At 33.5% G+C, this 23,568-nt stretch overlaps 1 protein-coding gene across 6 annotated transcripts in view; it reads left to right on the top strand.

The window, feature by feature from the left end:
- Nucleotides 1-23,568, top strand: part of LIN28B (lin-28 homolog B) — a 128,124-nt gene that overhangs the window by 49,674 nt on the left and 54,882 nt on the right. For 4 of the 6 annotated variants that reach the window (XM_074310206.1, XM_074310205.1, XM_074310203.1 and 1 more), the window contains one exon: nt 23,046-23,230. In XM_074310206.1, the coding sequence (XP_074166307.1) occupies nt 23,046-23,230 (185 nt within the window). Of the gene's footprint in view, nt 1-16,288; nt 16,426-17,603; nt 17,645-23,045; nt 23,231-23,568 lie in introns of those variants that run through there. The other 2 variants (XM_074310207.1, XM_074310208.1) reach the window with 2 other exon arrangements.

Below are 23,568 nucleotides of genomic sequence, written 5' to 3'. Positions count from 1 at the left end.
ATTCTATAAATTGCTAAATTAGATCTTTTTTGACCCAGAGGAAAAAACAAATGAATGTACAAAGGACAATTTTCATTTAACAATAAACATTTTATGTTCATTTTATTCTTCTGATTATTCTCCCTCTGTATGTTTCTCTCCGGTTCTGACATCTACCCTTTAACATCATCTACTACTTAACAGGTTTTCAACTGTTTCTTTCATGCAAATCATAGAATTATTTTTAAAACTTAGACTGGACTAAGTCACCCTGCTGTGTTTTTCAGTATAACAAGCTACTCCATTTCCTCAGTTACCTATTGTTATTAACTTCTGTCCTATATTGTATGTTCATTTTATTCCTTTTGTTGCCTTTCTCCAAATTTACTTTTTTCGTCTTTATGCTTGCTCTACTCTAGGTGAATTGGCACTGCAAATGAAAATGGGGCTTGACACTTCATTTAATGAGTCCCTGAACACTTTAATTCTGTGTCATAAAAGACTTTGAGAATGGGCTATCTACATTGCTTCTTATCCTTTGTTTTGCTAATGCTTTTATTCGTTACCTTTTCTATTATCTTTTTTTTCCTACCTCTTATTTCTTTCTGATTTTTGTACCCCTTTCAACCTTTGTTTTCTTTCTCGTTTTTTCCCTCATTTCTGGTCTTGTAAAGAGCTTCTGTAGGAAATTGATAATCTGTTTCTTTCTGCTTCATACTCTTTAACACATGGAGCAGGCTGCTAAGGGAAATTGACTAGGAGCCTGTGATCCTTGTCAGCATATCTGATTAATCAATTTCTCTTTGCCACTGGAGCAGCTTTCAACAAAAGGAAGCTATCTTGAATTTTAGTCATTTGCCCAGTGCTGCTGCCTAGCTCATACACCACTTTTCTTCTATAACTTTCCCCTTTTTACTGCTTATGCTTAGCTCTCAATTTTTACATACCTCATCTGTGTTTGGAATGTAAAGAGTTTATTTCAAGCTATTTCTTCTGAGGTTTTGAATGACTCCAACTAGGCTTTGATACTTTCAGAGGCCAGTCAAACAGCTTCCCAGTCATAAAGTAGTGACTACAAACATTAATGAGGATTCATTTGTACTTTGCTTTATCTTATAGAGAAACCAGATTAGTGGAGCCCATTTTCAAATGAATTACAATAACTGAAACTAATATAAAGAAACTGGGGGGGAATGGGTGGTTGAGATTGAGAATTTTTCCAGTGTTAAAGATAATAATCAAGATGTACTGAATATATTCCATTTTACATTTATGTTGAGTTAAAAAGAATTTGCCTCTAGGTCAGGGACAAGTTTGAGCAACCAGATAAGGTGAAAAATGAAATTCTAATATTCTGTTCCAATAGATAAGAAATAATTTTTTTCATATATGTAGCCTTAATGAATATGGAGTACTGGACATATTGTAGTAAGGTATTAATGAAATGACATACATATAGCCAGGAGAAGAAATTGAATAGATTTATTTATATATTATTTATGTTATTTCAACATTATATTTATTATATATAAAAATATTTACACATAAACTAAAATTTATACCAGTGATTTGCTTTTTGGTATTAGCATTTAAATATTCCTCGCAGGCAAATTTGTCATTGCTGTTTTGGAGGAGAGGGGTTGTTTTTATATGATATAGTTAAAAGAAAATGATAAATTCCAATGACATATTTTTTGTTGTCAAAAATTTCATTATTAGAGGCAAAAATAAAATAAGCAGAAAGATATATTTTAGGACATCAAAAAAGGGAGACTACTGCACATAAATAAAATTAAATAATGACTATAATAATTTGAAACATTCTGGAATTTTCAGAAATATTTTTCTAGTAGTCTTGGACCAGAGGGGGAGGATTAAGTATGATTAAAAGGGGAAAACAAGTTTATTGGGTGGAAGGCTAAATTCGGTGTTCCCAGAAGAAAGTGAGCCAGTCTCTTAATAGTCCTTAGGACTCCTGTGGGCCCATGTTGGAGATAAGAAAGGAAGAAGGAAGTAGAGTATTCTGCTATACACTTCCATTCTCATTCAAGAAGTAGAGCCCTTTTAAGGATACACATGATGGTAACATCTTGTATATAATTTTTATTGTGTTCTTCTTCAACCACAGAGACATAAGGGAAGGGATAAGCATTTATATGGCATCTGTTTATATACCAGGCATTATGCTAACTGCTTTACAAATATTATTTATTTTACTTTTCACAGTAATCCTACAAGGTAGGTGCTGTTATTATGTCCATTTTACGTTGAGAAGAGAGATTAAGTGATTGCCCAGAATTACAAGCTACAGTTGAATTCTGGTTTTCCTGATTCCAGGCCTAGTGCTTTGTCCATTGAGCTACATAGTTTCCACTTCTATTATTTACCATAGGTAACTACTTGCCTTGGAGAAGTATTTTTAATGTAATGGCAGTTACATACTTCTGTTTATGTCACAGTTTGTGATGACCATGTTAGCACCCTGGATACCTTAGAATCAACAAGAGTCAGGATAAGCAAAAGTCCTTAGTCTTTATTCTTGGTCTTTAGCAGTAGAAGTGAAGGGAATGGCCTGACAGGATTTCTACAACCTCACCTCTTCATCTCCCTCCCAGAAGTGACCCTGGCTAGTCTTACTCTACCCCCTAGTCCCTCCTACAATTGGGCCAGCACAGGATAGTGGAAAGGGCCATTTTCCAAGCATATTCCCATAGAGTATTGTTCAATTGGAAATCAGCCCCAAGTGCTTTGTTGTCCAACCTCGGTGCATTAACTCAAGAGTTTCAGCCTTTGACAACAGTTGAAAATCTTTGCAACTGCAAAACCCATACAATCAATCAATCAACAGGCATTTATTAAACATTTTCCTATGCACTAGGCAACATGAGATGTACCACTTAGGAATCTTTATATGAATGATGTGGAGAGGGACTTGAGGCAGCAAAAGAAGAAGATTATTGCAGTAATCCAGCACTTGATAAGCTATTTAGTAACTGAGAAGGCACTGTTGGAGTAAAGGCCATAGGATTTGAAAATTAAAAGGTAAACTTTAGAAAGAGCATTTTCACTTGAGTGATGAGGTCAGAAGCCAGATTACAAAGGGTTGAAAAAGTTGGTAGAGGAAAAGAGGGTAGAGACAAAAATATAGATGAATTTTTCCCTAGGAATTTGTTTGTTAAGGGTGTAAAGTTGTGTGATGATAGGTCTTGGATTTTGATTTTCTTTTAAAGGATGAGTACTTGGTCATGTTTGTAGGGAAGAGGAAATGAGGCATTAGATGGAGAGAGAGAAAGAAACAGAGTATGTTATAAACACTATCTGCTACAGAAGATGTGGGGGATAGAGGGGTTGACCTTGTCAAGAGGGAAGGCCACCTCTTTATCAGAAACTGAAAGAAAGAAGAGAATAGGATTGTATCAAGAAGTTCCAAGATATTGAATGAAAGAAAAGAGAGATTTCATAGTGAATATACTCTTTTAAAAAGTAAATTATAACTACTGGGTCAAAAGAAAATGTTAGCGAAGGAAAAAGGGAATAAGCATTTGTACATATATATATATATATATATATGTAGATATAAATATAGGCATATACATATATCTATTTATAAAGTACTTAATATAATGCCTGGAATATATGCTTACTTTGTGCAGGTCTTATGTTGTGCTTTATAAATATTATCTCATTTGATCCTCATAACAACCCTCCAAGGCAGACATTGTTATCTTCATTTTACAGTTTAGGAAACTGCAGCAAACAGAAATTAAGAGACTTACCCAGGATCACACAGCTAATAATTGTTTAATGATGGATTTAAACTCAGGTCTTGTCAATTCTAGGGTCAACACTATACACTGTGTTACCTTGCTGTTAATGGAAATGGGACTAATATGTATGTGTCATATTTGGAACTGGCTCCCCAGAATTGGAAATAATGTATCCAAAGGACTCAATTCAACAGCAAAAAAACCAGACACTCCAAACTTTTTAGGGTATCTGAGAATGATTGATGATGATATCCAGAAGAGGAAGAATTAACCATCTTTAGAATAAGTTTTTTTTTTTTTTTTTTTTTTTTTTGGGTGAGGCAATTGGGGTTAAGTGAGTTGCCTAGGTTCACACAATAAGTGTTAAGTGTCTGAGATCACATTTGAACTCAGGTCCTCCTGACTTCAGGACTGGTGTTCTATCTGCTGCGCCACCTAGCTGCTCTGAGTTAACCATCTTTAAAAGATTAAAGACACTGAATAAAAGTTAAAGATAAGCAGTACTGTGTGGAATAAAGAAGAGAATGGGCTCACATGTGAAAATCCACGAACCTATAGGAGGGTGTTTAGTTATATGACAATTTTGATACATCAGAGCAACAAAGGGGTGCATGGCTAGCACACTGTTGTCATAAAAGAGCATTGTTCTAGTCAGGGAGGTTATTTGAGACAAATTGATCTCTTTCTCCATTTTAGACTGTTTCTCCTAACACTGCATTATATGTAGGTATAGTGCTTTCCAACTTTAAAACTTAAAACCAGTTAAAAAACTTTAAAACAAACGCTCCCAGTTGTGATGTTGAATTCTGCTCAACTCTGATTTGATGTCATTAGGTCTCTTCTTTACTTAGATCACCACTTGGGTCATATTCTCTTTCCTCAGGATGTTTGCTTCCCTCATCCTGTTCCAATTGTTCATAATCACCAGCATTTCAAATATCCTTTAGGTATGAGGGAGTTGACAGGAAAAAGCAAGATGAGATGAGCCTAAAGGATAGAGAAATAAAGTTGATAAACAACATTTTTATTTTACAGATGAGCAAACTGAGGCCCAGAAGCATAAGTAATTTGCTCAGAGTTCACATAACTGATTAGAACTCGTGGAATTGAAACTGGTGTTATAGAATGAGTGATAGAACTTGGATTTTGACAGCTGTATATAGAATGAATTAAGAGGGAAAAAAAGGTCTAGCTAGATTTTGGTAGAAAGTTAGTTTAATTTATTTGTGAGATGAGGACTAATAATAATGCTGCTAAAATGAGACATTAAGAAATGGAAATGGTTTTTAGATTTGATGGCTGAATATATAAAGCAATTGAGGAAGGATTCAAAAACTTTAAAGCTGGGGCTTTCAAAAGTAATGATTTGTATTATAAAAAAATATATGCACCTCTGTGTGTGTGTGTGTGTGTGTGTGTGTGTGTGTGTGTGTGAGGGTGTGTGTGTGTGTGTGTGTGTGTATACCAGAAATTAGAGATAGTTAACCCTTTTTGGGGGGGTATCAAATTAATTAGAAACAAAGTAAGGTACCAGTCAACTGGAGAATAGCTGAGTAAACTATGCAATATTAATGCAATGGAATGTTATTATACAATAAGAAATATGAGGAATTTATGGTAAGGTTTGTGTGGAATAATGGAGAATGATAAAACCAGAACCAGTAATACATTATATACAGTGACAACAGCAGTGGAAATATAAAGGAAGTGTCTCCTATCCCCTACCCTATACGGCAAGTAATCCTATATATATATATGTTAAACTTGGTAGAAGTATATGTTAAATCCAATATATACATACATATTTATACAATTATCTTGCTGCACAAGAAAAATAAAATCAAACAGGAAAAAAATGAGAAAAAAAATGCAAACAAACAACAACAAAAAGAGTGAAAATGCTATGTTGTGAACCACATTCAGTTCCTACACTCCTCTAGTGTAGATGGCTCTCTTCATCATAAGATCTTTGATACTGGTCTGAATCATTTTGTTGTTGAAGACAGCCATGTCCATCAGAATTGATCATTGTATAATCTTTTTGTTGTGTGTACAATGATCTTCTGGTTCTGCTCATTTCACTTTTGCTGAACATTTCTTATAGAACAATAATAATCCATTACATTCATATGTCATAACTTATTCAGCCATTCCCCAATTGATGGGCCTCTATTCAGTATAATTTCATATGCTTATCATGAGTTAAGGAACTATGGAATCAGAGACACACACATGGTCTTTAGTCACTCCTTTTGTGGCTTTTAACTAAATATTTTTCTTGACAAAAGAAAAATTTCAGTGTTCAAGGGTAGAAGGTGAAGCTAAATATCCAGAGATGATCATGATAAAAAAAATTAAACTATCAATAAAACTTTTTAAAATTAAAAATGCATAATGAAAAGGCGTAAGACCAGAATATCAGTACATTAAGAGCTCATAAGACAAAGTGAAGTTTAAATTCAGAGTAGAGTGCTAAAAATGTATGTTTGAAAATTGAAATGTTTCGAGTTCATAAGAGTGGGATGAAAGAATGGAGATTTGAGATTTTCAGTAGTACAAAATGTCACAGAGACACAAATACATATTAGATATATAATTGTTAAAAAGAAAGAATGAAGGCTCTTTGGGATTTGTATGTTTAGAGTCTCGTTAGCTTTATTAGTGTGATATGTGTGCATGTACGTATAAAAAAAAATACACACGCTTCCTGGAAGGAAGTTTATCTTTTGGGGATTTATCCTTTCATCATTGTGTAGCAGTTGAAAGATCTTCTCTAAGATGGCTTTGAAATTACTATGATATTCATATTGTATTTGTAGTCAGAAAATATTTCACTTTGCAAATTTATTAACATCTTATATTACTAAAATTAAGGAGCGTGATATAGTCTAATTTTCTCAATATTTTTGTCATTGATAAAATTTATTGGCAAATATACTTGAAACAGATGTTAATATCCATTACCAAAGGTAAAATGAACTGTTAACTACAAGTTTAATATATTATTAAAATATAGATTGTATTAACTGAGATTTTTATCTGTCAAATGGAAATTCTTTAAGTAGGTTTGACTGAATGTTCTTTTTTTTTCTCTTCTCATTTGTGTCATCTTACTATTGTTATGTTTCATTTACTAGTATAAAAATTAATTTCTCTTTTTTCCATTCATTTTCTGTTAAAGCTAGATAATGTTAGTCATTCACTGATTCAGATACCCAAAGTCTATATAGGAGGAAAATTATGTAGTTTAATACACGTTTTATTTAATATCAATTCACCTGAATATTTGAAAGTTTTTATCTTAAGGAGACAAAAAATTTTCCATAAAGAAAGTAAGCTGTTTATAAATAAGACATAACATATCTGAGGAAAAAAAAGTCAATATGACAATATGTCAAATAGGTTATGAAAGAACTTAGTTGATTATTTCAGCTGTTTTTTGTTTTAAACTTGGTTTGCAAAGCTAATTAAAAACACCAAGGATTAAGTTCAATGCAAATAGAATCCATTTTAAAAGTCATTGTTGAAAAAGAGAACTACTATCTACCTCATAGGATTTATTTGATATATCAAGTATTTTCTCTATACCATTATGTTTTAGGAGACATGATTCAATTTGTAACAAATAGCCTTGTTATAATAGTCTTATTGTACTAAAATTACTATTTTAAAAAAAGGAAAATCTATTTCTACAGAGTAAGGCAAGAATACAAGTATAATAGGGAAAAAATACTTATCCCAACATTTTTTAAAAAGCCTTCCATAATTTAGTATGTTTTCAAAGCTGTTCCATATTTTTCTGCTCTTCTGTTTTTTTCACTAGCGTTAGAACTGGAATCATTTTTAGAGATTATAGAAAGAATAGTACCCTCTTTTTACAGATGAGTAAATTGAGGATCAGAGTTATGAAGTGATTTGTCCATAATCATACAGCTAGTTAATAAATTTTAGTAAGAATTTATAGTAGGTTCACATAAATATTTTTCATGTTTCTATTTTTTGCTTACATACTATGTAACAATTACAATATTTTTCTTAAGAAATCAGAATATTTTATGCTAGAAAGAAATAGATTTACTTTCCAAGGAGGAAGTAAGGTTTGTATTTATCTAGTGAAGAGGTTGCATAATTTAATGGAGAGAGTACTAGAGAAGGTTAGCAAAGGTCAGCACAACTAACCCCAGGCTCTCTAGTGAAAAATGTCCTCTCAGTAAAGGCTGCTAGTGGCCAAAATGCATATCTTCCATCTGACCCAAAGAAACTATTTCTGTCTGTACCAACAGAAGGCATCTTCTATTTCCTGCTACCATCCCAATTGCCCAACTGGAAAACCTACAGTGCAAAGAACAACATTCCCTTTGAACTCAGGCCTTTCATCTCCTTCTGGCCCAATTCTTGGAAGGTGGAGAAATAGTGCCCACTATCAATGATGAATATTCTCACACCTGGTCATACCTTTCACATCCTAGTGATGCTGAACTTCTATAGATTATAGCCCAAACCTATTCTCTACTCCCTACCACTTAATACTCTTTCAATTCTCCCACCCAAAGTTTCATCCTAATACTACTTAGCTCTTTCATTATGCTCTCTAGAATGCCTATTGTGTAGTCAACACAATTCCCTTCATTCATCTTCCATTCCTTCCATATACTAGCTTTTACTGAAATCTGACCTCTGCCTGGTGATATAGCTTCCCTGGGTACGCTTTCCAGTACTGGTTGCATATTCATCATTCTCTTCAGTTCACTAAAGGCAGGACATTTGGCAGGACCTCTCCCCTCCTCCCTCCCTTTGCTGACAATTCCAGATTTTATACCTTCCTTCCATCCCTCAGTAATCTCTCTTTCTATTAAGTTCATGCTATTCATATCTACCATCCAATCAAAATCTGGGTAGCTGTCCACAGTTACTCAGGTCATTCTCCTTTCTTCCTTAATAAGTTCAAAACTTGGTTTACAATTTTTGTCTTCTTCCTAACTCATGCCCTCATACTAGGGGACTTCAATATACATATAGATTCTCCCTCAAAAAATCACTCAATTCCTCAATATATTCACCTCCTATGACTTATTTCTTCCCCTCATCTCAACCAAGATAGTTATATACCTGACCTTTTCATCACTCACAAATATACCATCTCCATGTTTGAGAATTTGGAAATTCTCTTATCTGACCATAATTTATTGGGTTTTCAGTTTTCCTTCTGTCTTCTTTCATATAATCCTACTCTTCATTCATTCATCTCCATTCCTCTGACCCTTTAGTTCTCTCCCAGGACATCTCCCCTACAATAGCCACTCTCTGCATTTCTCCATCTTGACTCTTTGTAAACCATTCCAACTCTATGTTATCTTTTTCTCTTGAATCCTTAGCTTCAGATTACATTGCAGATTGTACCTAGCCAAGCCTCAGCCTTGCTTCACTCCTGCTATTTGTTGTCTTGATGCTTACATGCATGCTGCTGAAGAGAGGCAGAGAGAAGTCATGCAACCATTCTGACTACAGAATATTAAGAATATATACAGAATACTTTAAGTAATCTCAAATGGGCCCTAACTGCTATTAGGCAATTCTACTATACCTCACGCTGTCCATACAACTCTTCCCAAACTTTTTATCCCTCCTTAGAACTCCTGCAGCTTCCTTTATCTAACTTTCTCAGTTGAGAACCTGACCTCAAATTTTATGGAAAAAACTGATATCATTCTTCCTTCTTCTCTCCCTTTCATTTCTTGTCATTTTATCCTCCTTCATCCTTGTCTTATGTGAAGTAGATTAAGTAGCCTTTTTTCTTACCAAGGCTAACCCTTCTAATTGTTCCAGTGAATTCATTCTATTCCATCTCCTCCAATAGTTTGTCCTTTTTTGTCATCCTCCTTCTCTTACTTATTTTTAATTTCTCCCTCATTTTTATGAAAATTCCCATTGTTTCCCTCTCTTCAAAAACCATCACTTAATCTTTCCATCCCTGCTAATATCATCATGTATCTCTTCTGCTCTTTGTAGTTAAAATACTTAAGAAGGCCTCCTACACACTAGGTGCCTCTGTTTTTTTCCTTTCTCATTCTCTTACCTCTTTCTTCACAGTCTGGTTTCTGGCCTTATCATTCCACTGAAACTATTCTCTACAAAGTTAACAATGAAGTTTTAGTTACCAAAAACTTTTTCTAGATCCTCATTCTTTATTACTTCCTTCAATTTTTGACAGTGTTTTATCACTCTTCCTTCCAGCTCATATCTCTAGGCTTCTGGGACTTCACTGTATCTTGGTTTTCTTTCTACCTATCTGAATACTCCTTGTCTGCTTCCTTTGCTATCTTCTCCAGATTGTGCCCTTTTATCTTAAGTGCACTTCAGGGTTCTGTCCCAGGTCTTCTTTTTTTCTGCCTCTATACAACTTTACCAGGTGATCTCATTAGCTCCCATGAATTTAATCATCATCTCAATTTGATGAATCTCAGATCTACCTTTCTTGCCCCAATTTCTGGTGATCTCAAATTTCCTATTTCCACCTGCCTTTCAGATATGTCAAGCTAGATAATAGACATTAAACTGAAAATGTCCAAAAAAGAATTAATTACTTTCCCCCTTAAATCCTCCTCTCTTTTACTTTCCCTTTTAACTGTAGTGTCTAACACCATTCCCCTAGTCCCTTGGACATATAATCCAGAAAACATGGATTCCTTACAGTCACTACCCATATCTAGCTGTTGCCAAAGTCTGTCGATTTCACATTTGCAGCATTTCTCAAACAGGTCCTAACATTGCCACCATCCTGGTGCAAATCCTCATCAATCTCATACCTGATGGATCTACTTGTCTCAAATCATTCATCAATGATTTTCCTAAAGTTTGGGTCCAATCATACCATTCATCCATTCAGGAAGCTCCAGCGGCTTTCTCTTTTCTCCAGGAGCAAATACAAAATACTCCATTTGACATTCAAAGCCCTTTATTACATAGTCCTCTCCTACCTTTCCAGTTTTCTGGACCTCTAACTCAGCAACACGTACTCTTCAGTCCAGTGACACTGACTTGATTATTCTCTATACTCATGTCCCTGCTCCAGCTAATTTCTCTGGCTGTCTCTTCATGCCTAGAAATGTTCATTCTCCTCCACTCTTACAACTGACCTCCTTGGGTGCCTTTAAGTCCCAATGAAAATCTTCTACAGGAAGCCTTCCCCAACCTTTTTTATTTCCAGTGCTTTCTCTCTTTTAGTTATTTCCTATTTATCCTATGTATGGCTTACTTTGTTTATATTTCTTTGCATGTTGTTGGAGGCATGGTCTTTATTTTGTATCCCCCACATTTAGAACAGTACCTGATACATAGAAGGTATTTGATAAATATTTACTGATTGATTTATATTATGCATCTATCATTTATCTACTTAGCTAGATGAAACATTTATTAAATACTTATGTACCTGGCACTATGCAAAGTGCTGGTACAAAGATAAGCAAACAGGATAGTTCTCGCTGTCAAGAAGCTTATATTCTAATGGAAGAAGAAAACATGAAGCAAAACTAGAAAGGATTTGGGTGGAGTGTATGAATGAATACAAGGTATAGAGATGGCCAGGATATACTTACTGGCCAGCCAGATTTTGAAAAACTTTAAATGTCTGAAAGTCAAGCATCTAGTAGTCTTCACTCTGCTTTGCTTTGTTGTTCTTTAAGAAATATTTGAGGATGTAGGCCAACCTTTTCTCCCTGTTTTTTCCTAATGAGGTAGAGCTCTATTTTGGTATCAGTGGGAGTTATGTCTACATGGTATTAACCACCAGAAGAGTTCTGCCATTAGAATATATATATATATATATATATATATATATATATATATATATATATATATATATATATATATATATATATATATATATATATACACACACACACACGCCCATATATATTTGTTTTTTGTAATCAAAGATGGCAATGTTGCCAATATTTCTTCTAATCTGGATTGTCAGGTTATATATTTATAGTCTTTATGATGATAATTGGTTGTATTGAACAAATTATGTTATCTTGTTTATGGCACTCTGAATGTATAACATATATAGAGAATAGCAGATAGGATCTGTCTGATAAAAGTAAATAACAGCATTTTCCATGTGCTTTTTCTAGTAACAGATGTAGATGTAATATCTACAATATTATTTAGATTACCAAATTACTCTTTTGAATATAGCAATCAAGTAAGCTAATTAAAAATACCCAGTGGAGTTGTCAGAATTTTTTTTCATGTCAAGGTGAACTTAGAATTCACCAATCATTCTAGTTGGGTCTCTCTGTTCTCACATTTCCCCTGCTCCCTTCTCCCTCCTGGGGAAGAATTCTAATCTGGTCAGACTATGACATTCATAGAAAGAAAAGTATTAAAAGTTCTTATATGAGCTCAGAAGCCATAGCAATCTGAGGCCACTTCACATATGGACAAACAGATCTGTGTACCACAAGGAGTACTGAGGTTTTTCTATTATTGTTGTTATGTCATACTTCTTGATATGCCTTTTATTCATCAAGGGAAAAAAGGGCTAAATTACCATCATAAGTATTCCTATTAATGCAGTTTTGTATTAAGAAAAATCCAAACCCAATGGGCAAATAAAATATGGCAAGTACCATGGTATACACAGAATAAGGAATTGTGAAATAGAATGAAAATGAAGCCAATTTCAATTAAAGTTAGGGAATTCTATTATCAAGTAATATTACATAATAAATAAATACATACATAATAATAAAATTAGTAAAAGGGATTGTCAGGAAGAAAGTTGTTTAAAATGCTATCAGCTGAAGAGGAAGATCATGAGTCAGGTATCTCTGTGACTGAGAAATGAATGACCTATTTTCTTTGCAGATAACCTGACAATTAAGGTAGGCTCCATAGGTTTTTAAAACTCTTTAAGGTGATGCAGTATTTCAATATAGGATAATAATATTTTTCTTATATCAATAGTGGATATATATAACAAAAGTTGATGTTAGGTCAGGGTACTTTTTTTTTTAATTAAAGCTTTTTATTAACAAAACATGGGCAATTTTTCCAACATTGACACTTGCAAAACCTTTTGTTCCAAATTTTCTCTTTTTTCACCCCACTCCCTCTTCTAGCTGTCAGGTAGTCTAGTATCCAGTATATGTATACATATTTATACAATTATCTTGCTGTACAAGAAAAAATCAGATCAAGAAGAAAGAAAAAGAAAAGCTGAGAAAAAAAACAAACAAAATGCAAGCAAATAACACAGTGAGTGAGAATGCTATGTTGTGTTCTACACTCTGTTCCCTCGGTTCTTTCTCTGGGTATAGATGGCTCTCTTCATCACTGAACAAATGGAACTGATTTGAATCCTCATATTGTTGAAGAGAGCCACTTCCATCAGAATTGATCATCATATAATATTGCTGTTGTACAATGATCTCCTGATTTTGCTCATTTCACTTAGCATCAGTTCATGTAGGTCTCTCCAAGCCTCTCTGAAATAATCCTGCTGGTCATTTCTTACAGCACAATAATATTCCATAGCATCCATATACCATAATTTATTCAGCCAATCTCCAATTGATGGGCATCCACTCAGTTTCCAGTTTCTTGCCACTATGGAGGGGGCGGCCACAAACATTTTTGCAGATGTGGCTTCCTTTTAGAGGTCAGGGTACTTTTAAAGAAAGTTTCAGTGTTTTTTTAAGAACATAGTGGCATATTTCCCACATTTCAGAGTTATAAAATTGCATTGGTAACATAATAGGATTACCTCAATGATTTCCATTATGGTTAGAAAAAGAAATATAATTTTCCAGAGAAGTGAAGCCAACATCTCAAGTTCCAAAACTTAATATATGTTAGCTCTTTTCTTGGAACCCTGACTTCTAAAAGAGAAGCACAATGATAGTAATTTAGCATTTTTTAAAAATGAATCAAGGGCATATCAAGAAAAGTTATGATATAACAATAATAAGGACAAAAACCCAGTGACCCTTGTGGTACAAAGATCTGTTTGATCATATATGAAATGGCCTTATCTTGCTATAATTTTTGAGCTCATGCAAGAACTTTATTATGCTTCTATCTCTTCTCTTGCTATGAGTGTCATAGTCTGACCAGATTAGTCTCCTTCCTCAAGAGGAAGAAGGAAGCATGGGAATGTGAAAACAGAGAGAACCAACTAGAATGATTGATGAATTGCTAAGTTCATTCTCTGATATAAAAATATTTCTGACAACTCCACTGGACAGCCTTATTTAGCTTACTTGTTTGCTTTATTCAAAAGAGGCCTGGGATTTGCTTCTGTTAGATTTGTTTGCATGACAAAAATGTTTGGCTCCGTCCATTCTCGCCTTGCCTTAACAAAGATAACATTTAGAACCAGGTCACAGTTCTGGGGAGGGCTGGTTTTCCTGGAACTATCATTTGTTTTCCTTTACCTGTCTTAAGATCAGAATGTACAGCTGAAACTTTGAGTGGTCAGGGAAGCTAATTAGCTTTCGCATTTTTGAAGTCTATGCATTTGTCCATGTGTGCAGATACATGAACATGTGCATGCATACATGAATATGCGTGTCACAAATTTTAAAATTTTTTAATGAATCTTTTTGTTATATATAAAGAGTGCTTCTACTCCTCAGAATCAAGACTTGGACTAAATCAGTTAGGTTGTAAGTTGTTATCTTTATGGTTTTCTTTTTTTCTTTTTTCTTTTTGCTGAGGCAATTGGGGTTAAGTGACTTGCCCAGGGTCACACAGCTAGGTAGTGTTAAGTGTCTGAGGTCATATTTGAACTCAGGTCCTCCTGACTTCAGGGCTGGTGCTCTATCTACTATGCCACCTAGTTGCCCCTTTTATCTTTATTTACTTTACACATTGTGTAGTGTTTTGCAATGAAAAGAGCACATTACGTTTGGTGTTGTGAGACCTGTATTTGAATTCTGCCTGGCTCTAATAGTTAATGGTTCTGTGATGTTGATCTTCTGAACCCTAGTTTTTTCTTCTACAAAATATGTGAAATATATTCACTATTTATACTTGTAAATATTGTATATTAAGTGCTTTGTGTATTAAAAAGCTCCATCACAAATGTGAATTGGGATAATTTCATTTTACAAAGGAAGACTCCAAGGAGAATACAAAAGGTTAAGTGATTTGCCCAAACTTACAGAGATGTTGGCAAGTAGGAAAAATAGAACTTTAATCCATGTCTGCCAATTACCACACAATGTAAATACCAGCATTCCTGTCTTTGATAGATCCCTCCTCTTTTTAAAATTTATCATTTAATATTTTCTGAAGGCCAGAAAAGTAAATTACTATGCTTTTTTGAAATTAGAATAATTAGGCTGAGAATGAGGATCTATGGGCAGAGCAATGGGTAACTCTCTTTTTAATCAGGAAAACTGATTTATCAAGAAGAAATCAGAGATTGGAAAAAATGTATATACACACTCTCATTTACTCAAATAGCAAAAAGAAATAGAAGAAAAAATATGTGTGTGTGTATATATATATGTATATATATATATATACACATATACCCATTTATCCAAATAGTTAACATACACACATACATATACACACATAATAAAATACACATACACACACCCATTCATTCAAATCGCAAAAAGAAATCAGAGAAGAAGAAAAAAATGTATATATGTATATACATATATATACATATACATACACACATACATATACCCACTTATCTATATAGATGGCAAAAAAGAAATGAGAAGGAAAAAAGTGTGTATATGTGTGTATATATACACACACACATTTATCTAAATGGATATCAAAAAGAAATTGGAGAAGAAAGACACACATACGTACACACACATGCACATGCGTGTGTGCACAATGCAATTATATACTAGACAAATATAGAAGACTGCATGAACTCTCCCTTTAGGAGAGAGAAAACTCAGCTCAAGGAAGAGAGTCCTAGATCTCAGCCATGGAAAATTCCCCAGACTATCTAGTATAGTAACCTGGGGATGGGATTGGGGATGGGATTGAGACTGCAAATTATTTTGCAATTTGACTTCTTTCAAGAGTGCCTCTTCCTTCAGATACCTGAGGATAGATGTTAAAATATTGTGTCATTTCCCTTGAAACTGGGAGCCAGATCAGATCTCTCTTCTATCCAATTATTACCATCATCACTCATCCCTCATACAATTTCAGAGCTTTGAGGGACCAATCTCCACCAATGAGGAGAAAGTTAATGGATGTTCTCTTAATGGGTTAAATGCATGAGGTTCAATAGTGAACTTTCCCCCACCTATTTCTACTTAGAAAACTTTTGCTTTAACTCTTGGTCCTAGAGTATGTTCCATATAGTTGAAGCAGCTAAATAAGTAACTAATGAACAAATGAGTAGAAATTATCGATGGGAATTAGATGGGGACACAACGCAGTATAGAAGACTGATGGAAAAATTTATCTTGATATTTTGAAACAGCTCACTCTTCACTAAAATAAGAGTAGCTAATTCTTCACTTATCCTAAAGATCATTTCATTTGTTAAAAGGAAGAAGAAACTTATATTCTGGATTTTATTCTGGCCAATAAGGTGGTGCCAGTGGCCAGAGTAGATATGACAGGAACAATTTGTTGTGGAGTGGCAAGAGTCTGGTTCATAGCAACTGAATGACAAGAAATAACCATCAAGGTGAGAGGGGGGGTAATTAATCCTTCTATCCTTTGAAATTTGGACCAGAGTTAAAACACTTGTTCTCTCTTTAGTGTATAAACAAAATACATATACTTGTTGTGTGCCTTTATTAAGCAATATTTTCAAAGATATATTTCATGCAGTCATCCAGTTTTGGTGAAGTATAATATGACTACTTATTATTCCTCAGTGCATATATATTTGATTTCTCTAGGGAGCACATCTCCTAGACTAATATTATTTCATTTCAATACAAAGCATAAAGCATCATGAGTAGAACAATAATGAACACTGTTTTAGTCTCTGGTATTTTTACCTTCTGGTATTAGTGTCTGTGGTATCTCTGCTTTCCAGTGTCTAAGTTACATTGTGAATATCACATTTAGTGGAAAGCATATAGCTGAGGAGTTGCTGGTTTAAGGTTGGCTTCTAAAATCATCACATATAGTGATATCTATGACCTTTGTCTACATGGGGCTCTTTATTTTATTTATACACATAGCTGTATGTATTAAATATTTGTCTTTATTTGTAATATTCTAAGCAGTTAAATTAATCATCAAATCATAGTTGATTTAACAGTCACAATATTGATGATAATTTGTTATTCCCTGCTTTCCCTCCATTCCCCTTTGGTATTTCATGACATATTTGGATAGATGATAGTTGATAGTCTGAGATAAGGAAGTGAAAGTCAAGCATTCAACTTTGAGTTTCAGTTTCTTCTGTAAAAGATGATCTCTAAAGTCCCTTCCATTTCTAAATTCCATGGCCCAAATGTTTAAATGAAAAATCTACCCGAGTGATTGAATGCTCTCAAGAAGAAAATTCTGATAACACGAACATAAGTGATCCCAATGAGGGAGAAAAGAGAAAGATATCTTTAAAAGATGAGTTTGTGTATAGTCAGGGAAACTCAGAAACTAGTTTTAATTTTAAAAGTTTTAAAAAAGACATTCTTGATGAAAGCAAGCTCATGGTAACAGGGATGGAACATTCTCGCAAGAATAGTCTTCCAATAAGCTAAAACCCAGCATTACCTGAAGCTGGTAATAACAACTTAAAAAAAAAAAGAAAGTAAACTAAACTAAAAGCAGACTGAGACACTGCTAATACATGATGAATATAAAGCAAAGTGACTAAAATTTTATTTTGTTGTGTTTTTTCTACCAAAGAACTTCAACTTGAAAAGATGCAATCAAAAATGATTTAAGAGGTATGTGGAATGATGAGTGAGGAAATTATTCAAGAACACTAGGTTATAATATGTTATGTGCCAGCACAATGAAAGAACTTACAAATGTAATTGCTGAGCTGCTTTTTATTCATCTGAAAAATGATGGAAAATGGGAGAGGTGCCACAGGACTTGAGTTTGGTAAATGGCTTCACTTATTTTTTTAAATTAATTTTTAAATTTATTTAATCAATTTCTTTTTCTTTTCTTTTCTTTCTTTTTTTTTTTTTTTTTTTTTTTTTTTTTTTTTTTTTTTTTTTTGGGAGGCTGGGGTTAAGTGACTTGCCCAGGGTCACACAGCTAGGAAGTGTTAAGTGTCTGAGACCACATTTGAACTCCGGTCCTCCTGAATTCAGGGCTGGTGCTCTATCCACTGCGCCACCTAGCTGCCCCAATCAATTTATTTTTCAAAACACATGCATGGATAAATCTTTAGCATTAACCCTTGCAAAACCTTGTGTTCCAATTTCCTCCCCCTTTTCCCCACTCCTTCCCCTAGATGGCAAGTAGTGCAATATATGTTAAACATGGTAGAAATATATGTTAAATCCAATATGTGCATACATATTTATACAATTATCTTACTGCACAAGAAAAATCAAATCAAACTGAAAAAAATGAGAAGAGAAAATAAAATGCAAGCAACAACAAAAAGAGTGAAAATGCCATATTGTGAACGACCCTAAGTTCCTGCAGTCCTCTCTCTAGTTGTAGATGGCTCTCTTCATCACAAGATCATTGGAACTAGTCATGAAGAGAGTCATGTCCATCAGAATTGATCATCGTATAATTTTTTTGTTGCCATGTGAGTTATTCAGCCATTCTCCAACATTCTCCAGCATCCACTCAGTTTCCAGTTTCTTGTCACTACAAAAAGGGCTACCACAAACATTTTTACATATATGGTTCCCTTTCCTCTCCTTTAAGATCTCTTTGGGATATAAGCCCAGTAAAACTCTGCTGGATCAAAGGGTATGCAGAGTTTGATAAATTTTTGAGCATAGTTCCAAATTGCTCTCTAGAATGGCTGGATCCATTCAAAATTCCACCAACAATGTACCCATACCCCAGTTTTCCCACATCCCCTCCAACATTCACCATTATTTTTCCTGTCATTTAGCCAATATGAGGGGTGTGTAGTGGTATCTCAGAGTTGTCCTAATTTGCATTCCTCTAATCAATAATGATTTAGAGCCATCTTCATATGAATGTTCTCATTTTCAAAATGGGAAAGAATGTTTTTTCTATTTTTCAACTATGTGAAGCATACCACAATTAAGGAAATATTAACAATCAAGAAAATTATCTAACGATTTGAATTCGGCAATCAGATGAAGGGCTCTGGGTATAGTAGAAATAGGTGGCTTTAAGTTATTGAAGACAACTAGGTGTTTTCTTATTATTTTCTAATTTATTTCACGTTTAATTTCCCTGTTAACCATTTTTGTTCCATCTATTCCAGTCTATGTATCATTCTCATTGGCAGACAAAAATGAAACTAAATAGAAGCCATGTAGTTCTACTTTTTCTCTCAGCATTCACTGTCACCTTACTGTCTATTCCAAGCAAATGTCTTTTAACTATCCTACATTTCACTCTTGTCCCCATCATAGCTTTAAAAAAACAATGGTCTTTTATTATTATTATTATTTTTAGTATTCATTGTTAACCTTATCTTACAGCGGTCTCTTTTATGGTTTGCTTTTATTCTTATGGGATATTGTCCCTTTTATTTTCAATATTTTATTGCTTGATGTGCTTCCTAATACTTGAGTTCACTGATGAACTTCCTGTACTGCAAATTATTCTTCAGTCACATTTCCATCCATTTTACTTTATCATTAGAATAAATTAATTGCAATTCTCATTACAGTTTTTGTTCTTGTGAACTTTCCAACTCTCTTAAGCCAGTTTTCCTTCTTAATTCAAAAGCCATAGAATCCTAACTGTCCTATCTTTAAAATGTACTTCATTAAGGCATTTGTCTTCTCATCTGTCCAAACGACATGTTCAGTTCAATAAGCATTTCTCAGTGATCAGAATTATGTCTATAATAGCATTCTCCCTTATTGCTTTTACTGATGAAAGATGAAATTATTAGCATAGCCAGGTAAGAATTTATTAGTTTGTAACAATTCCTTGATTCAAGAGTTCCTAAAGAGCTAAAATGCTGTCTTATTTAATTTACTTTGTTCAGTGTCTACAATGGTGCCTTGCACACAAGGCATCTATTAAATTGTATATAAAGATAATCATAATGGCCTCCTGTTTCTTGTCATCAATTTCTCACCTTCTTCCAGCTTCAGCTTCTCTTATCTACCTCTTGAGCATAGCCAGTCCTCTCTCATCCTTAAATTAATACTCTGTCAAAGAGTTCTGTACTTTTACAGATGAAATAGAAATCCTTTGGAAGCAGCCAACTCATTCTATTTGAAGAAATGAATTTATAGTAAATCATTCATTTGGATCATAATTATTTGAAATTTCTAAAAATTTCTAAGTATTTTCAGTAGCTAGACTGAATTTTTATTTACCTATGGGCCTAGATGACATTTTTAGTTACCTTTCAGATTTACAATTCTCTGATTCTACAAATAAAACGTAATTATACTTTGAATGCAATTCTAGTACCACCACAATTTTTATTGTTTTCATACTACTTTTTTTAATTGAGAGAGTTGAAGCATAGTCCTCTGTAGTGATCTTTTTCAGTTATATTGTTAGGAGTATTTTTTTGTGTGTATATATACAACAACATTTAAGATTTTCCTCCTTATAGTGTTACTGATTTTTTTTAAATGTCTATATATCTTGTCTCTTCAATTAAATAATATACTCAGTGTTAGAGAATGCAAACGTGTCTTTGTCATCCAAAAGCAGGTAGTACAGTGCCTTACAAATAACATTCTCAATAAATATTCATTTAATTTATTGTTTGAGATCAAATACAATGAAGTCAGCTAAGTGGAATTAGTTATTCAACAAGCATTTCCAAAGTATAGTATCAAAAACATATATTATTTTTTAGGAAAAAATAAAATTGGATATTTTATAGTACTCATAACCAAAATCTTGCTTATGGGGTTTCCTTTTTATGAGTTTCATGGGTAGCTCAATGCCATTCCTTTATTTAGGTTGTTAAAGCAAGTTAGCAGTGTGATCATGGGTGAATTACTTCACCCTCTGAATCTCAATTTCCTCTTCTCCATAAAAAAGAAAAATGAGTTGGACTGGAAGAGTTCTAAAGTTTCTTCCAACTTTAAAGTTCTATGAATATTTGAAATAATGAAATTATGGAGAACAAAATATTCATTGAAGTGGGTCACTGAAATCTCATGTTTTTGTGGGAGCCTTCTAAATTGGTAAGCATGGAGTCAAAAAGTGGCATAGGAAACCAGGCTGATATGAAGCCATATTTGCAAGTTTTCATTGTGTTCCACTTAGATTGAGGATCATGACTCTCCATGCATGTCTTTCTTTTGCATCTCTTATTTCCTGGATGCCCTGTAGAGTTATCTTGCTCCGACAAATCCATGAAATACACTTAATCATAAAATTTTCTTGCCTCCTTATTAGATGCTTTTGCCTTCTGAATCATACTTTCCCCTGACATTCTTTTGTTTTGTTTTACAGACCCTTTTAACCATTGGGATAAAGTTGGAAAACTAGTGTGTGCTTTTTGGGTTTATTTGGGATTATGCAAACAGGGTTGAGATTTTGGTAATGGAATATAGTCTTTAATTGGAATAAAAAGGTTTTGATTGTCCAGGAATTTTTTTTGCCATTTTCTTTTTATTTACTTTTTTTCTTTTATCACCACAGTACTAGTTGTAGTGCAGTTTCCCAAAACTCAGCAAAACGACTCTGCTGTTTAAAATATCTCGTGCAGTGTAAAAGCCCTGTTGTGAATCAACATTTTTACACATGACTAGAAACAAAACATGCTTTTGATCACAGATGACGAACCCTTAGTAAGAAGACCAAATCAATCTGAAAGCAGGAGTTCTGGAATCAAACAACATGTTCTGACTTCACAACAAGCAGACACCTCCAAAGTTATTAAATTGTATTTTTCAGTGTCAAAGAAATGAACTTTTCCATATTTGGTAATGTAAATTTGCCAGAAATTCTATTATAATTTTACATTGAACACTGGACACAATATTTATCAGCTTTATACAGCTCTTTGTAGGAACTTTTGGCCTCCTAGTTAAAAAAAAAAACAAAAAAATAAAAAAACCCAACACCACACACACAAAGAAAAACAAAAACCAAAAAAACCTCTTCCTCAAGGTATAAGAGATAGGAAAACATTTTGTATGATACTTAAAAATCTTAGAAATAACTATAAAAGTTGTTTATAATTTATTTCCAGGCAGGATCAAATTCTTTGTGATATACGCACATAATCATGCAGAAGAAAAATCAGGAGTGTGGTTCTAAGTTGCCAACCTTTTCAGTAATTACTTTTTGAAACATAGGTATTATTTACTAGAAGAAGAAAAAAAGAACTGGGCAATATTGCTTTAGATGTATTTTTTCACTTGTTCATAATGATTTGATAGTAGATTTTTTTCTTATTATACTGCTTTGAATAATTTCTTGACTGAAAATTATAATTTAGTACATTCTTTCTATTTATTTAGATGCCTTTTTAAAATTTGTCTTATAACAAAGACACTTAAGAACTAATTTAAAACTATAGTGTCACTGTAAAGAACTCATGAATGTTTAAAATGAAGTTTTTTTTCAAAGATTAGTGTCTGAAATTGGAACTATTTTATGTCCTAAAACTTATAAAATGGAATTTACAAAATAGTTGCTTTTTATGTATTTTTGGCAGGGAAAAGAAGAAAATGGATTTATATTTAAGTTGAAATCATATGTGTACATATGTGTGATATTGCATTTTGCAGATTACATTTATAATTTAGAATATATTGTTTTGTGAAGAAAAATCCCCTTAACTTAATTTTAAGGTTATAAGAAAGAATATGATGATGGTGAAGCATGTTTCTCACTTCTTGGCAATGAGGTATTTGATTAGAGCTGCAGAATGAGAGGTACATTTTCAGTTGTGGTCCATTTGTTGGTCCGTTTTTCTTGAATATACTTGTTACAAGGGAAGGAAAGTGGGTAGAGATGGAAATATCAAAAAATGAAGGGGCAAAAACGGAATGTTAAAATACATAGCAAAAACAAAAGAACTCAAATAGTCACAACAGGATATTTTTATTACTGTCATATGAAAGTTATAGACTTAAGAACAAATTGGACATAGCAGAATTTCATAATTTATTATTTTGTTGTGCGGGCCTTTAAATTGCAAATATTTATTATAAAATAGTGGTAATTGAGATACTTTTTGTTTCCTGTTTACAGAGCAAGCTATATATGGAAGGATTTAGAAGCCTAAAAGAAGGAGAACCAGTGGAATTCACATTTAAAAAATCTTCCAAAGGCCTTGAATCAATACGGGTAACAGGCCCTGGAGGGAGCCCCTGTTTAGGAAGTGAAAGGAGACCCAAAGGGAAGACACTGCAGAAAAGAAAACCAAAAGGAGATAGGTAATGATTGCATTGTTACTTTATAGTTTTGTAAGACTTTATTAAGAGATTTTTTTTTTAATGTTCCTAATGCCTTCTTAGAACATGTTTATATTGCTCCCAAATAGGACCAATTCAGTAGAACTCCTCCACCATGATGTGGATAAATAAGAAATGACTTCATTGTGAATTTGTAAATAAAAAGTATCTAGAGCCTAGCTCTAATTACAGAAAAAATGGACTCAAGTACTGAGCAGTCAGCAGATCCTGTTGTGAGTCTGCATTACAGAATTTAAAAAGCTGCCTTTTAGATGAATTTTCTTTATGATATCTCTACATGTTCCTTTGAGCTACTGGTA

The sequence above is a fragment of the Sminthopsis crassicaudata genome, chromosome 4 (assembly GCF_048593235.1).
Source record: "Sminthopsis crassicaudata isolate SCR6 chromosome 4, ASM4859323v1, whole genome shotgun sequence".
NCBI classification, from domain to species: Eukaryota; Metazoa; Chordata; class Mammalia; order Dasyuromorphia; family Dasyuridae; genus Sminthopsis; species Sminthopsis crassicaudata.
Note: the sequence above shows the minus strand (reverse complement) of the source record. Positions and strands in the feature narration are given on the sequence as shown.